This window comes from Grus americana, chromosome 19 (genome assembly GCF_028858705.1).
Source record: "Grus americana isolate bGruAme1 chromosome 19, bGruAme1.mat, whole genome shotgun sequence".
In the NCBI taxonomy this organism is placed as follows: Eukaryota; Metazoa; Chordata; class Aves; order Gruiformes; family Gruidae; genus Grus; species Grus americana.
Genome location: NC_072870.1, coordinates 4,729,910 through 4,745,502, shown reverse-complemented (window position 1 = coordinate 4,745,502; position 15,593 = coordinate 4,729,910). Strand labels below are relative to the sequence as shown.

The window sequence follows — 15,593 nt, the reverse complement described above, 5'->3', positions numbered from 1 at the left end:
CCTCACTTTACAGCAAAATGAAGTAAGTAAAAAAAGACCATGTTACTCTCAACATGTGCTCAGACACGCGCTGGCATAAGAGCAAAGTCTAGAGAAACCTATTCCTTCCAGGAGACACCAGGCCTGGAAACCAGATGACAAAACTAGCCAAGAGGAAGGCCTAGGTACGAGACTATACCACACGCTCTCTCACTAGTAACGCGGGACTGACCTTGCAGAAGCAAAGATCTGCGAGCCTAAAGGCCAAGGTAAACAACTAGAGTGAAAACAGAGGCTGGAGGAGATGCAAGTGAGCCCCAGGAGGGCTAAACTTCCAGTGCTGGTGTTTACCTAACCAGGGGTCCGCTTATTATCTGAACAGGACACCTCTCCTCATTAATACCTAATTAAGAATAATCTCTGGTGGAAACTGTCTGCGCATTTGGAGACTGCAGTGCTTGACAGCCAAACACTTTGGCTCAGCAGAGCTAGACCAACTTACACATCTGTGAAGAGAGCAGGCGAGTCCGGCCGGTGGGACTGGACATCTTGCATGGCGTTCCACTCATTGACTGACGACTGGTCGGAGTTGATATGGCTCTCATAGTAACTGACCCACGTGAGGAAAAGGCTCCCTGGGTAGTAATTGTTGCTCCGTGCCACCTCACAAGCTTTATGTAAACTCTGCAGAGCAGACCTAGAAAGGAAAAAATACTTGCAGGATTATAATTTCTTCCTCAGGCTGGTATTGAGCACAAAACAGCAGCCAGATCCAGGATGCTGCTCATGTCCCATCAGTTGGTACAAGCCCCAGTGCTAACTACAAGAGCCCTTGGCACCAAGCAGGAGGTTGTCCTGCAAGGGTGTGGATAACCACACGCTGCAAGAGCTTGCACGTCTTAACTGAAGTATGCCAAGACAAGCCCGGATAGCAGCAAAGATGCCCACAACTCAGAGGGCAGAGGCACCTGTGTCTCTGGCTCCAAGAACTGCTACAACTACTTAAGCCCTAAGTAAGATGCACAGTTTGTGACCATGACAGGGTGCTCTGACAGTTCCTACTGTGCCATCAGCTCCCCTCCGTGCAGGGCAGGGACACCCAGGAACGAGACATGGAGAGCTGCACAACCAAGGGCTTAGGACTTGACTTTACTGAGGTGTTTAGGTGTCTGCTCTCTCTCACTGCACAAGGGATGTCAGAATTTTCTTCAGCTGCTGCTGGGAAACAAATCCCTCTCTCCTATTTTTAGCTTGTTTTAAATCTTTGACTGGGATCAGAAGGATCCAGGTCAAAATCACTGGGGTGACATAGTAGCATGACACCCTGACAGGCAATGTATTTCTGCAATGCAAAGAAGCTTGAGCCAGAAATACTTTCATGGCCACTACATTCTTACATGAGCCACCCTAAAAGGAAAGAAAAATGCAGGCAGCTTCTCTCTCCTTCTTACTATCACAATGAACGTGTCTCACTGGAGACAGAGCCTCTTAAAATATGCACAGAGTGTATTTCCTTATTTATGACTAATAATAATAAAGTATTTCAAACACATGCTCAAAGAAATTCTGCTTTGGAGAGATTCAAAGCAGAAGCCCTTTGCAAGGAAAATTACCCTACTTCCTAGGACTACTTCCTGCCCCCAGCCGAGGCAGAGGTGTGGCTGCAGCACTATTATAAACTCACTGCTATATACCAACACTCGCATGTTTTTTTCTTTGGTATCAAACTTCATTCCCTATCTCTGAAGGAAACTTCTGGCTGCTCAAGTAGGTCTCAAGATACCAATAATGCAAAGCAGCACCTGCTTTTTAAAAGCTCAAGCAGCTAAAACACCTTGGAAAAAGGATCACTGGGACAGATTATAGTAAGTACTTACCACATTGCCTGTACAGACACTGGCTTGAATATATGAACCCTGTTATCTGTTGATACGCTGAACCCTCTGGAGAGAGGAAAAGAGGCACAGTAAAAATGTGTCCCAAAAGCAACTTTTCAGTTAATAACTGATAGTTTGTAGCACATTAGAAAGCAAAGGAGTAGCCCTATGCATACACTGCTGAGTTCAGCTAGCAAACAGATCAAAATAGCACACTAAAAGCTCTAAGAACTTTTTAAAGCAGCTGCTGTTCGGGAATGAAACTAAGACAGTGGGACAGTGCTGGGCTGTGCTGTTTACCTTGGCAACACAAATTCAGTGCCACAGCTGGGAGCAACAGAGTCCAGCTAAAGTGATCCCGGGGCAGCTACCAAGGAAAGAAAAGTCATTCCACGCACTGCACCAGACAGCTTTTGTAACTGGCACAAACAGGAGTCTGCAAGTCAGGTGTCTGCTTGGCAGAGAAACATCATTCTTATTTTATGTTCAGCCGAACGCTGTCTGCTGCAAGCGTGATGGAGGAACACATAATAGGATCCCTTTAAGGAGCTTTCACTACACACCCACTCACCAGTAAAAGCTCCTTTACTCCAGCTTAAATACACACACGAGCCACTGTCTCAGTGCGTGTTTATTCACAGGTAAGTCAATTATTGGTGTTCCCTGCCACAACCACTGTGATTTAGGGCCTTTGAGCCTACTAACCCGATACAGATCAACAGCAGGAGGTCTGCCGGACCTGTGAGGGCTCTGCAGTCATTTGAATCCTTCTCCACATACCGTGCTGTAAGCTAACACACGGAGACCCTCTGCTATAGACCTAGAACGTACAAAAGACACTCACCCATCCCCGTCCAGGTGGATCAAGGTGTCACTCCACAGCGGCAGCACCAAGCCCATTGTACATGTGCTACTGTAGTAAGAAAGAGAAGGTCAGCCCATCTACTACAGCACCATGCTGTTATTCTAATTTCACAGCAATGGTTGCAGATGTTTGCACTCATTAGAAAAAAAAAAAATAAATCCCAACGTTGCTTCAGGGACAAACAGAGCCAGTGTTGCTCTACAAGTGTCTGACAAGGATCATTAACCAGATATGGGGTACAGCAGTACTCTTTCAAGCAAGCTTAAAGGGTTAACATACGCCCAGGAGAAGAGCAAATACAATTCAGAAGCAGCAAGCTTTGTGTGGAAGGTCAGAGGGGGCTCATGGTCTCCAGGAAGCTCAAGGCTTTCTTTACAGATTAGTCCCTCTCAGACTCAAGTGGCTTGGTTCTAGCTCTGATTTTGCAATCCATAGCTTTGTTTTCTTGTTTGTCCCTCAGCCACAGCTGCTGGGAACTGGGATCAGTCTAGTGTAATAGCCGGGTGACTGGCAGCACAGTCGATTAGCAATCACAGCCTATCACCTGCTGTTGACTCCTGCCCCTTCTTCTCCCTCCCACACCTCAAGGATGAGCATAACAGCCAGCCAAGACAGACACCTCTTGGCAAACCCACTCCTCTCTCAGCTGCTTTGACCTCTTTGCCCTCATGATCACCTGCTTTCTGTAAGGCTGAGCAAAATGTCAAGTTAAAAACAGAAGTCAAGCAATGGAAAAAAGGTGAGGGCAGGGGAACTCCAACACAACCTGCTCCAGGTTGTCAAACAGAAAAGCTGAATCTCATACAGCTGTAAAATTGGTCCATAATCAAAGCAGCATCTTGAAGAATCAGATTCAACTGTCTCCTGTTCTTATGCTTTGCATCAGCTGCTCTCAAATTTCCACAAGCCCTAACAGCCCCACAGTCTCTGCAGCTCAGAAGAAGTGGGGGAAGAGGGTGAGACTCAAGGCTTCAGAGGGTCAGCATACATGAAGCCCTGTACACGCACATGCCTCGGAGCGACTGGTGCCCAGCACAAGGAGACGCTGCGGCACGCAGCTATTTCTGTTGACAACATGAGATGAGCTCATGGAAAGATACGTTTTTAAAAGGCTTCCCAAGGTGGCCAGGGTATTTTTAGTGATACTGTTCAGCAAGTGCTTATCAGAGACCATAGCAACAAGTCTACATTGAGTTATAAATACCAAGTGGGCTAGGGGAGGGCATATCAGACTGACCATCCAGAACCTAAGTAACTCTAGCAGAAAGCCAAAATGACCTTGCTATGTTGTTAGAGACTGAATACCAGTAAGCTCTCAGTTATCAAAGGTGGCTGTGCTGGTATATAGCCAATAGCAAGCTCCAAGCTCACAGCAACCTGTGCAAGGACAAGTTATTCTGGCCCTACTGCAGGAGCATCTCTGAGCTACAGCTGTGCACACGTGCACAGGAAGGGAGCCAGGAGCCAGCGGCAGCATCAAGCTGGTCCCCTTTTTAGCAGGCATCACTTGAGCTAAGCATCCAAATCAAGCCACTTGAAATTAAGCACGGTGGCTGTTGTGATCAGCGGCCTGTCTGGAAGGCCATTTCTTAGCCAAACAGTTCAAAAAGCTTTTTGAGTGACCCTGCTAACTACCTGAACGTAATTTCTACTGACTAGGGTCAATAAGACTCATTCCTGCAGCAGTTGTGCTAGAACTAAGCATGTGTATGAAACCTTCCAAAATGGTTTGAATGCCCAGGTTTTTCTTCCCTTGCATAGGCCAAGAGTTACTTACAACCCTTTGAAAGAGCCATGTGCCTCCATGCCCTCGCCAAAGTGCCCAGTGTCCCTTTCTAAACTTAAAGCTTCTACCCGTGAAGCTGCTGGGGGTGCTGCCTCCTGGCTAACAGACACTCCAGCAGCAAAAGCTGTTTCCCAGCCACATTCTGCAGCCTTTTGGAGAGGTCAGCAGCAATTTAAATGAATGAAGCAAAAGCACTAAACCCTGATGACATACTGATGTCTGGGGAGAGCACATGCTGTGTAAGATCTGCCATCAGCAACCCTGACATTCCCATCAGGCCCTTTGTGCACTGACCTTGGCAAGGGGCTGCCTGACAGTCACTTTCTTATTAGCTGCTCTCCTGAACCCTGATGTCCAGCTTCTCTAATTGCAGCTTCTTCTTTCTTTGCATGCCAGTTGTCCCTGTCTCTGGTGTGCAGATGTGGGGCTTAGGGACCTCACCGTTCAGAGACACTTAAGGGTACTTAACGTCCTCACACAAGCCGGAGGCTCAGTGGAACGGAGGAAATGCTGACCTGCGCTGTTGCCTTCCCATTTGTCACCTCCTTTCAAGAAATCACAGGGGAATTCTGGATCTCAAGAAAGGTGTTAGGCTGGAAAATCTGCAGCAGTCTGTCCCCAAAAAGCATGGACACCAGATGGTCATTTCTACACTTGACATGTGGGCGAACACAAGGTGCACCTGGACAGTCTGAGTACCTGTCATTGGAAGAGAAATCCATTCCTAGGACAATGCTCTCTTCGGTGTCTTGTCTGCCGTTGGTGGACACTACCACCATGTATCTAGTGCGGTTCTGGTAGGTACTTTCCAGTCTTACAGCCTAAGGAAAGGAAAGGGAGAGATCAGCAGTGCAGCCACCAAAATACAGACTATTACCTTTACAAGCCACCTTTTCATGCTGAGTGACAGGCGCAGAAGCAGTGATGCAGTTTGCACTCGTACGGATGGCCCGTACTTCTCAGCTGGGTAACCAGCAGAAGAGGGAGAAGCGACTTAGTCTCTCACGCACAATGCTTTCCTCAAGAGCTGGCACATTCCTAGCACCTTTCGCACACGCTGCCGCAGGCCTGCTGTGTCCCACCGAGGCTGCGTTTAAACAGCAGCCTACAAGGCAGGCTGCCGCAGTCCTCTGACTAGTCCCAGCCTAGTGAGCTTCATGGAGCATTACAGGTTCTGAGAGACAGACGGGTGTTGAATGTGCTTTTCACCTCTCAGAGGGCTTTGTCCAAAGAGCTAGGGCTTTCCTTTAAGCTACTGTGTGCTACAACAGCTCCAACGAGACTCTTACCACCACCTTCCCAGGCAGCTGGACAAACAACTGGGATCTAATTCATATGTGGTTTCCTGCTTTTCCTGGCGGGAAAAGATTTCCCTATTACTAAGCTGCACCCATGGCTGGATTCAGATTGCCCAGAAAAGGTGAAAGTCATCGTGCCTCGCTGCTCCTACCGCAACCACATGTACCCCAGTGCCAAAAGAGAGACCTAGCAGGACTGGAGGATGCCTGAACTTCACCCCAAACAGCCCCAAATCAAATTCAACTGACAGCATTCAGAAAGCATCCGTGCAGCTAAGTTATGAATGTCAGACCAAGACTGAAGTTACTGAAAGGCTACACTGATGTGTAATGCTCCTCTGGAGAGCCACGGGGAAGTGAGAACTGAAGTGACTCCAACAAGTCTTCTTACAGACAGACTGCTGGTCAGTGAGGAGCCTGGGGAAGGGAGCCCAGCGCTGCAAGTTGTGACTATAAACATCTGTAGTAGGCAGCCTTTACTTGCAACACTTTTTGGACTCTGTTCCAAGCCTTTTGCAGTTATTTTAGTCACAGGATCCCAACTAGAGAAACTAGGACATTCCTAGAAAGGAAGTGTCTTAATTATGTAAACTGAACCCTAACTTTGGACAGCCTAATCCAACCCCGAGACGCTGTCTGGCCTCAATGTTTACCATATTGTTAAATTGCTTCTTGCACTTTGAGCAGGGCCTGCAGAGAGCAAACATGGGTGAGAAGGAGCCGTCACAGCCCAGCCTTGCCCCGTGCTGCAGACAGACACCTGCCTGCTGCAACGGGGCCCAGTTGCCCGCTTCCTTGCAACCCAATGGTTGAAGCTTGAAGTGGTGTTTGGCATCCTTCACAAACTTAACCTGAATTCCTCAAACACCAGCAGCCCTCCTGAGACCTGACTTGGGTAGACACTTACTGGTGGCCCACAGGAGTTCATGGCTCAAAGACCTCAGTTTAAACAGTCATTTTATCCTTAAAAAAAAAAAAGCTCACAAAATAACTATTGTGTGGCATCTCTCAGGAGTAGGCTGCTTTTCCCAATATGCTCCTGTAGTTCTTTCTAACTTGGTCTTAATGTCAGAATGGCACCTCCTTGCTTAGAGGAGCCCTCTCTGACCTCCTCACACCTCGCCTGTCCACTAGCCAGTAAGTCTTGGCCACAAGATGTGGCAGAGCCTACAACAAAGGTTAAAAGAGCACATGGCAGTCAAAACAGAGCTCACTATTTCACCGGAGCGCTCTACCGCAGGAGACTAAGCTGAGAGTGGCAGGGAAAGCTTCTCAGTGGCGTTGCAGGGAGCAGCAGCTCTAGTGACAGGGGCAGAATAGCAAGTGCAGGCAGGAGACGGTGTTGACCACGTCTTCCAGACTTGTCCAATGGGACCGAAGACTAACAGAAACTACCCAAATGCTGATGCCAGCAGACAGACGTGCTCTGTACAGCGAGAGACTGTGCCCCACCCCATCTCTTTAGGATAAGTCATGCTAAAACCAGCCTTATTTTCCTTCTTGCTCCTTGAGTCACTGGGATTCCTTTGGAAACATGGAGGATCAAAGTGGTCAGGCCTTCAAGGTGTGAATTCTGCCAAAGACAGCTGTTTCTACAACTAACCGCTTGTAGCAAAACAGAAAGGGTGCTCTTCGACCTAGAAGAGCAAGCAATCACCAAGGTCTTGGTGGTTAAAGTCATTATCTACATTAGGAACCAAACTTCAAACAGAAACAAAGACTTGCCTAAAACGGGAGCCGGTGGACAACAGCTGCCCTGTGTCTGGGGCATCCAGACATGAGTTCTGTTCCGCTTCTCTTGAGGACAGCCCAGCAGCAAGAGGATTAGCATAATCTAACTAACTTAGCTAACCCAATTTGGCTAGCAGTAATGGGAAGTGTGGTCTTAATGCAAGACCCTTTAGAACACAGCTAGACCTAGACAAACAGCGGCCAAAGGTCATGTAGCTTCAAGTCACTGGGGTGGGATTTTTGGAGGACCAATTAAGAGAAACAGGGCATGGCTTATTGTGGCTCTCTAGATTCAACACTTACACCCTGACCACAAAGCAAAGAACCATGATTGAGGTAGATAATGTGTTTTGCTAAGTTTTCTAGAATAACAAAACAGGAAACTTGACATTCTAAACCAGCCAAGCTTGAAAGTTACTATTAGCGCTCCAACATGCCCATCAAATCACAAACTGGTCTCTAACCTTTTCATTGAGGTCTAGTTCATATGCTCACCCAACAGCAGGAGCATACCAAGTGAGTGGTCTGATGCCTTTTAAATGAAGATATTTGAAATCCCACTCAATCTAGGGAGGATGGCCTAGCTTCAGGGACTGTGATGAGATGGAAGGTTCTTTCTCAACAGCTCATCTACATATAGCTAGCTTTCTCCTCAATTTGGGGAGGTTAGTTATAGTCTGTTCATGAACATGTTCTGTAGTCCTTTCAAGGCCAGCAACACATTTCTTAGTTTTAGGCTCACCTAAACACAAGTCAACTTTATTTTCTGCTGCATTCTTGTTTCGTCCAAAGTGTGATGTGGTATTTTACCAGCCCTTATGAACAGCACATTCCAAAAGGTAAGTTCATGCTGACCTTTCATCTTTTTCATGCTACACAATAGGTATTTCATACAAGAACACATTTCTCATAGGGATATTTGATTTTAAGACCAAAAAACCGCCTAACTTTCTAAAGCTTTTGTTATTGAACACATGTAAGTGAACAAGTTCCCAATCTGCTAAGCCAGAGGAATACGTTCAATCCGTTTGTACACTTTTAACTCATTTTCCTCTCCTTCCTACTGATCTTACAGTTGTACCATTGCTCTAATCCTGCTCTCATGGAAGGCTAAAAAACTCTGCCAATAGCTCCAACAGAAACAAGAGTTGTTCCAAATTTTAAGTGTAGGTTTATAGAGGATTAGATTCCTCTGCTGCCCTCTGAGCTGTGAAGTCTGCCCTCCAAATGACAGCAGCCAACACAAGAAGAGAATGCATTTCTCTCAGTACTGTTTATATTTCAAATCTCGTTTGTATCTACTATTTTATGAGAGAGTCCATTGCAGCTCTGCACACACCCTTCGTTCGTCAAGAATCAATTAAATTCAAGTAGACTATCGAACTTAACCTCATGCAAGATTTCAGCATTCCAAATGTAGCTCTGAACAAAAGGGTTTATGTCTCAGCCCACAAAGTCCTTATTCAGCTGTTAAGGCTAATTTGTCCCAAATCACACAATGTAGCCAGTGATATTGCTGAACAATGCCTTGTTCAATAGCTTCCAATGTTCTAATGCTGGCTTGGATTCTGAAAAGCACTGAGAACCCCCATTCCCATCACTTTCACTGAAATTTTAGTGACAGCAAGGTATGCCTGACAAAGTTTAGGAGTAGGTCCTTTAGTTTCCTTACAAAGATTGCTTATGGCAAATGATTTTTGGTGGCCCTTTTTAAAGTTAAAGCATTCCATAGTAATCTTGGCTGTTTCCTAGCTATACTCATACGGTCAGCCCAGCTCCAGCACAGCTCAGGAGGATTCAGCAAAGCAGAGGTGTCAGAACAACACTTCTGATGCTGGCAGTCCTACTTTGGGCATACGTTGCTAAGATGCACCAAGACAACACAGGAAAGAAACTTCAGGCTACTGAGTGATGAGAGATGCGGATACCCTTCAGTCATGCTTGACCTTGTAGAGCACTTCCAATACGTCCTAGACAAATTCCTTACTGCTCTTCCTTGGCTTCTGGATAGCGTATCAATGCTATAAACAGCAATGCCTAATTTTCATGACATCATTATAGGAGGCAACAACCCAGAAAAGCAGAAAGACAAGGTTCAATATAGGTGTGTACCTACATGGGGATCCTACATGCTCCTTGCTGATGAGCCATGGCCTTTGGGATGCAACCAGTTAGGGGGCAGAGTGAGGAACACAAATGAACTAACGTGGAAGGGCAGGTGTTCACACTGGTCAGACGTAAGTCACATGCTCTTGATTTAAATAGGACACCAAGCTAATTTACCCAGCTTCTCTGGCAATTGTTACAGTACTTTTGGGGAACATAAGTACTCAGTATTTGGTTCAGACAAAGGCAGTCTTCTAGCCATACAGTTTGTCTCACTGAACAACCAACTAAGCAGGCCTTTCATAATTAGCTGCTTTTCTACCTCTGTGGTTGCAAAGAAGACTCCTCAAACCCACTGATGAAACCACTCAAACATACACGCACCACTGCTTTCATTACACAGGTGTATTTGTCAAGTGGAACTTAACCTTTATATTCATTAACAGCAGATAAGCAAAAAGCCAGCCTACCAGTCGGATGTTGTCTTCTGGGCGGAGCAGTATGAACATGGCCTGCAGGTGTTGCTGGAGATCCCCTGCAGGCAAGAGGGAAACGTGAATGCACAAAAATAGTTTAAAATCACATGCAAGTTCCTGGCTGTCCAGCTGGAGCAAACTTCCACCAAGAAACCCGACACGTCACCATAAGTGTTGTGTTGTCACTTCCACCCACTCAGAGATGACAAAACTCCATCTCTTAGTCAAATGCTCTTTGTTCTGTGTGTTCACCTGTTCCTGTCTTATCATGATCTCTCCTGCTAAATCCTGTTATCTTTTTACAGAAATAAAAAGCGTTTCACTACTCTTTGTTCCTTTAAAAGACAAAGGCCAACCAGGTAGAAAGGGACCCCACCCCATGGTTCAACATCTTGTTCTATCATGTGCTTCAGATCAGGAATCTGCCTTTTTTTTTTTTTTTTTTTTTTTTACACTAACTTATTACTTAGTGCAGAACTACTACCTAGACAAAAGTGTATCCTCTTTGAAGTGAGATTTAGTCCCATCTTCGAGCAGCACGTGCCCACATAAGCTTATGTACCAGCCCCACCCAAAAGCAGCTAAGAATTGCCGTCTGAAAAATCAAGCACCTACAATTTTTCCTAGAAAATGCTTGCTACACTTTTATTGATGAGGCTAAGGAAAAACTGAAAGAAAAAAAAAAAATCACAGTCACGCAGTAACTTTGAAGTCTTCTTAAAAAGAGCTGAGTGTCCCAGGTTCCTAAAACATCAAGCATTTGAAAGACAAGTGAACTACCTTTGTGTTGTACTGCTGCACTGACTTTTCAGCACTAGTCCCTGGCCCGCAGAGAGCCAAGAGTTTCTCTGCTAAGCCAGCACATTACCTTCTGAGTGTCAGTAAGCAGTAACACCTCCAGCAATGGGCTGTTTTTTCAATCATTACCTGGAAAATTAATCTGCGTTCCCAGAAAGGAGAGTGCAAGACTGCCAGGTGGGTGGCACAGATCGACAAGAAGAGGAGCCTTTAGTCTCCCACCTTCTCCAACTCCCACAAAGGCAGGAAGACAAGTTTAGGCAACAGCATGAATACTGGAGCAAGTATCCAGCACAAGTGGCTACGAGAGCATTTTCTAGGAAGGTTGACTAACCTTCCTGACCTCCCTTTCTAATTCATCAGAGGTGCTAGAATCCATGCCATGTCACAGACTTTCAGAAATAAGGAAGCCTTGGGCATGGAGCAGCATCCAGAAGTACCGCATAAGGGAAGGGGAAGAAAGGAAATGCTGCCCAGCCAGAGCATGGTACCTAGTTTCCAAATTATTTTTATAGCTGGTGGAACAGCAGGGCTGAAGGGCTGCTGCAGCCTCTTTCCTGATGGGACAGAGGCAAGCTTGTGTGGAGTGGGCTACGCAGGACACGGCATTCCCTGCTCTCCTCTTCCTTCCTCCTCAAACACGTTTCAGCATATGGAGAATGAGTCAATGCCCTGGGACTGCATTTTTAACTGGGGGTGGGAAAAATTGAGGCACTCTGCAGCGCTAGGGAAGTCACATACATATACCAGTGGTGACAAGCACCTGAAACTACTTCCTGCCCGTGGACATTGTTCCCCAGGCTGGAGTGGCTGGCATGTACCTTCCTAAACAGCAATTATTTAGGGAGATAGGTAACATAGGAAAGGCCAGCTCATCCATCGGATGCTTGTCCTCCCAGGGGTGCAGCAAGAGACAGGATTTCCCTACGTCAACACTGGTGCGCAGTCTTGGCAATGCTACTCAGTTCCAGCAAGTTTCAGCTGCTAGTGTGGTGGGAATTGGTGAGAACTGGACACAACAGGCAAAGGTCCCTCTGCTTCAGGTGGCACCTCCTGCCTGCAGCCTGGAAGAGCCCAGCAAGTATTTGACTCATGAGGCATTCACATGTCTTAGGCAGCTTGAAATGAAAGATGCTTCACCTCAGTTTTTTCCCTCCCCTAAGTGTAACAGTTCCCATCTACTGATGCCAGTAATTCAACATCAGGAACCAGTTTAAGAGCTGAAGTTTCCAGAGTTTTTTTTAAGAAAACCAAACCACCAGGAATACTGGGTTATCTCAATACTTAAACAAAGAAGAATTTTCTAAGACAACCCTTTCTGCAAGGCTCAGTCAAGGAGCTCCACTATCTCTCATCCTCAGGAAGTTACTGCACTCCTCCCTGTTCCCCAGCCTGCCCTGCCAGCCTTGGGAGCTCCAGAGCTAGAAAGTAAAGTGTTGCTTCCTTGGCCAGCTTTAATTGACTTGCAGCATTTTCGGCCCCAAACACACAAGGCATTTTGTAAGCTTCCTGGATTAAGAAAAAGCAAAGGAAAGGTTTTAGCATGCCAGAATCAGCACAAAGATACCACATCCTGTCCTATGAAGAGCTGTCGGCTTCACTGGCATTCATGGCACAACTGCTGCTTCCTATCACATTGTTCAGCAACGAGCAGATGCTTTTGTTTCCTTCAAGTTGGCAGGCTAGGTATAAAACATCAGCTAGAGTGCGATCTTAAAAGTGATTTACAGTATCCTAGAGATGGCAAAAGCCCCAGGGAAGTTGCATCCTTTTCTGGCCTCTTCCAGCATTGCTGGAGTGCAACAGCGAGCCCACGAGCCGCCAGAACACAGAGGCGTGCGGACAGCTGGTACCATATCTGGTCAATCTGCCAACTAGTGATTGCCATTTCTGAAGATGATATGATTAAAGAAATGGACACGAGCATTAATTATTTCCTGTTACGCATTTACTCTTTCTGCTGGATTCTAGCACCTCTGATGAACTAGAAAGGGAGGTCAGGAAGGTTAGTCAACCTTCCTAGAAAATGCTCTCATAGCCACTTGAAACATTATTGCATCCATAGGCAGCAATTTCATATTGGAAAGTTATGTCCGTTCTCCACCCCCTTCTAATTTTGTGTGCCAGAGATAAGTCATGACACACACATGGGAGTGAAAGTTGAGCACAGATTATCAGAGTCCAAGAAAGGAGACAGTTTTCTTTGCCACACGCTTTGCCAGCTTGCTGCCAATGGCCAGTTCACCTCTCCAAGCCACGCTCTCTACATCACTGTTTTAATTTTGGTGGCACAGATGTTTTGCTCAGGAAGGTGACACATTGATCCGTCAGTGTCTTGGTCCGCTGGCAGATACTGTACGTCAGGAAAGTCCACAGAAAAGAAAGACAGTGTACACTCATACAAAGGTCTCTCTTTCAGTGAGCTCTCCAAGCACCTTACAGAAATACTATACCATTCACATCACTTGACAAGCAGGGAAACTGAGGAAAGGACAAGGACTGATGCCTCATGAAATCTCACCCTGTAAGCCGAGGAGACAGGAATAAAGAGAGTCTTCTAAGAAGGAAAATCCCATCCCTTAGGCAAGCCAGCCTCTTAAACACAAACCATCTTGCTGTAAGCAATTACAACACACCGGATTTGCTTTCTTGGCAACCTGGCTTCTAAAAGCTCTGGGCTGATCAGAGAGTGACTATTTTCCACCAAGGTCTCCAGACCTCATGCAAGTCAGCTGTAGCAAGTAGATGAGGCAACAAGAGAGACTCAAAAGCTGTTTGTGCTGCCTTGCACAGGTTCACAAGGAAAGCCATCCAGCGGGTCTCCTCTGCGAGGTAAAGCCAAGACAGCAACTGACCTGGGCTTCTATTATGCAGAAGACTTTGGAGAGATTAAAAACCAAGACAGGTCAAGATAAACTTTTAAAAGAAGACTGCTAACTCTCTTTGCACGCTGAACACCTTTTCACTTCAGTCCCAACCAGAAAGGCCAGCTTTAAATTAAGTTTCAGAACAATTTATTTTCTTTTGATAACTGGTAATTAATACATCTCACTCAAAGCAATCTGGGTACTGTTTGTACTATGTCTGAGTGGAAGTATGTAATTAACTGCCTTTTGACTTAAACTCTTTATAGAAAGATGTTTGTAAACAGATTTTGAGGTGGACCAGTCATCAGGTAGATTACTATGCCAGATGTAGAGCTGGATGACAGTCTGATGGTATCAAAGTACAAAGAAATCTACACCTGGAACCGAACCAAATCACCTTTCGGTGGTCACTTTTTGGCAAAGAAAGAAAGTTGACTCAAGCCTCTCTGTTTCTGTCTCTGCTTCACATGCAAAAGCCTGAAAGTTTCAATGTTGTTTTTGTCCTGTGGATTGTTTAATGGAAGGGAAAACCCACACACTATCTGATCCCCATAAAATGCCGTCTGTGAATAAGCACCATATACACAACGAAAAACAACCTACCCTGAAATGTTTGAGTTTCATTATTCAGACTGACTTTTCAAACAAAGAGCCAAAGCAAAAACACAAATCAAACTTTCAGCAGATAAAGGAGGTGGAATTATGACTGACTCCATATTATTCATTCTGCTCACGCGTCTGAGAAGTCATACCACTTTGCTCAGAGGTTTCTTCACCACCACCATGTAGAGGTAAGTCTCCTCCCTTTCTTCCATCATAACCAGTTACTTTCAGATCAGGAAGGACAATTACTCATCACATCATAGCCTCAAGTTTCCCAGTGCAATGCATGAAGGTTTTGATGGCAACCCTCCAACCCCTCTCTCATACAAAAATTACAGGACGATATTCTGGGGAGCGGTTGTTCTCAACTCTCCGTGTTGTCATGATTGTTGCTCTGATGTCACTCATCTGTTTGATTTTGCAGGATAAACAAGAGAGTACTGAAACCTTGTTTTCTATCAGCATTAAATATTGCAGTTTTGACTGGCAGGTCTAGCTTTAATACATGCCTGGTGTAAACAGAAATGTGTGTCATCTGGTGAGAATGAACTCAAGAAAGGTAGACTTGGAAACAAGAGTGAGCAGATAAGCCTCAGCCGTCGGATGCAACAGATTACCTGCATGCTTGTTGCGCCTGTGACTGATCCTGGGAGCAGACGACCCATTTCCTCGCGGCAGGAAGAGAGCTGCGCCTTTCACAGTGAGGAAGCTTTCGCTGATGCTGCAAGGGAAGAGAGAAACAGTGAGTAAGGAAAACTGTATTGTCTTTAAAAGGAGAAAAGCAATGGAACAAGAGAGGTTCAAGGCACTGAATGTATGCTCTGTCCTTTTGCAAGGAAGCGATTTAGACAGAACTACTTTGTTGGTAAAGAACTTTCCCCCTCCCATAAGTACTGCAAACATTCAAAGCATAACTGAGAACATGAACTGAGAAACACTGAAGAGCAGGACATACGCCCAGTGCCATTCTGCCTGCAGAGGTAGAACCTGAGCAGGGAGAAGGGATTAACCTATGGCTATATTTTCGATTTGAAAGTCAAGATGAGAGATCCACATTTCTAAATGGTGATTAATACAGCAAGCCCACGCATCTCTATAATTACGGATTCTGTTAACCCTGTGCTTTGTGGTTCAGGCACAGCTGATGCCCTGCAGAAACAAATGTCTCCCTTCAGCAGTTAGCCAAAAGAAAATTAGTGTACATAAC

At 45.7% G+C, this 15,593-nt stretch overlaps 1 protein-coding gene across 2 annotated transcripts in view; it reads right to left on the bottom strand.

The window, feature by feature from the left end:
* The window catches only part of SSH2 (slingshot protein phosphatase 2), a 103,031-nt gene that overhangs the window by 21,593 nt on the left and 65,845 nt on the right, over window positions 1-15,593 (bottom strand). For both annotated transcript variants that reach the window (XM_054847268.1, XM_054847267.1), the window contains 6 exons: window positions 15,004-15,107; window positions 10,113-10,177; window positions 5,207-5,328; window positions 2,701-2,769; window positions 1,857-1,922; window positions 482-676 (listed from right to left, as the gene is read on the bottom strand). In XM_054847268.1, coding sequence (XP_054703243.1) covers window positions 482-676; window positions 1,857-1,922; window positions 2,701-2,769; window positions 5,207-5,328; window positions 10,113-10,177; window positions 15,004-15,107 — 621 coding nt within the window. The remainder of the gene's footprint in view (window positions 1-481; window positions 677-1,856; window positions 1,923-2,700; window positions 2,770-5,206; window positions 5,329-10,112; window positions 10,178-15,003; window positions 15,108-15,593) is intronic.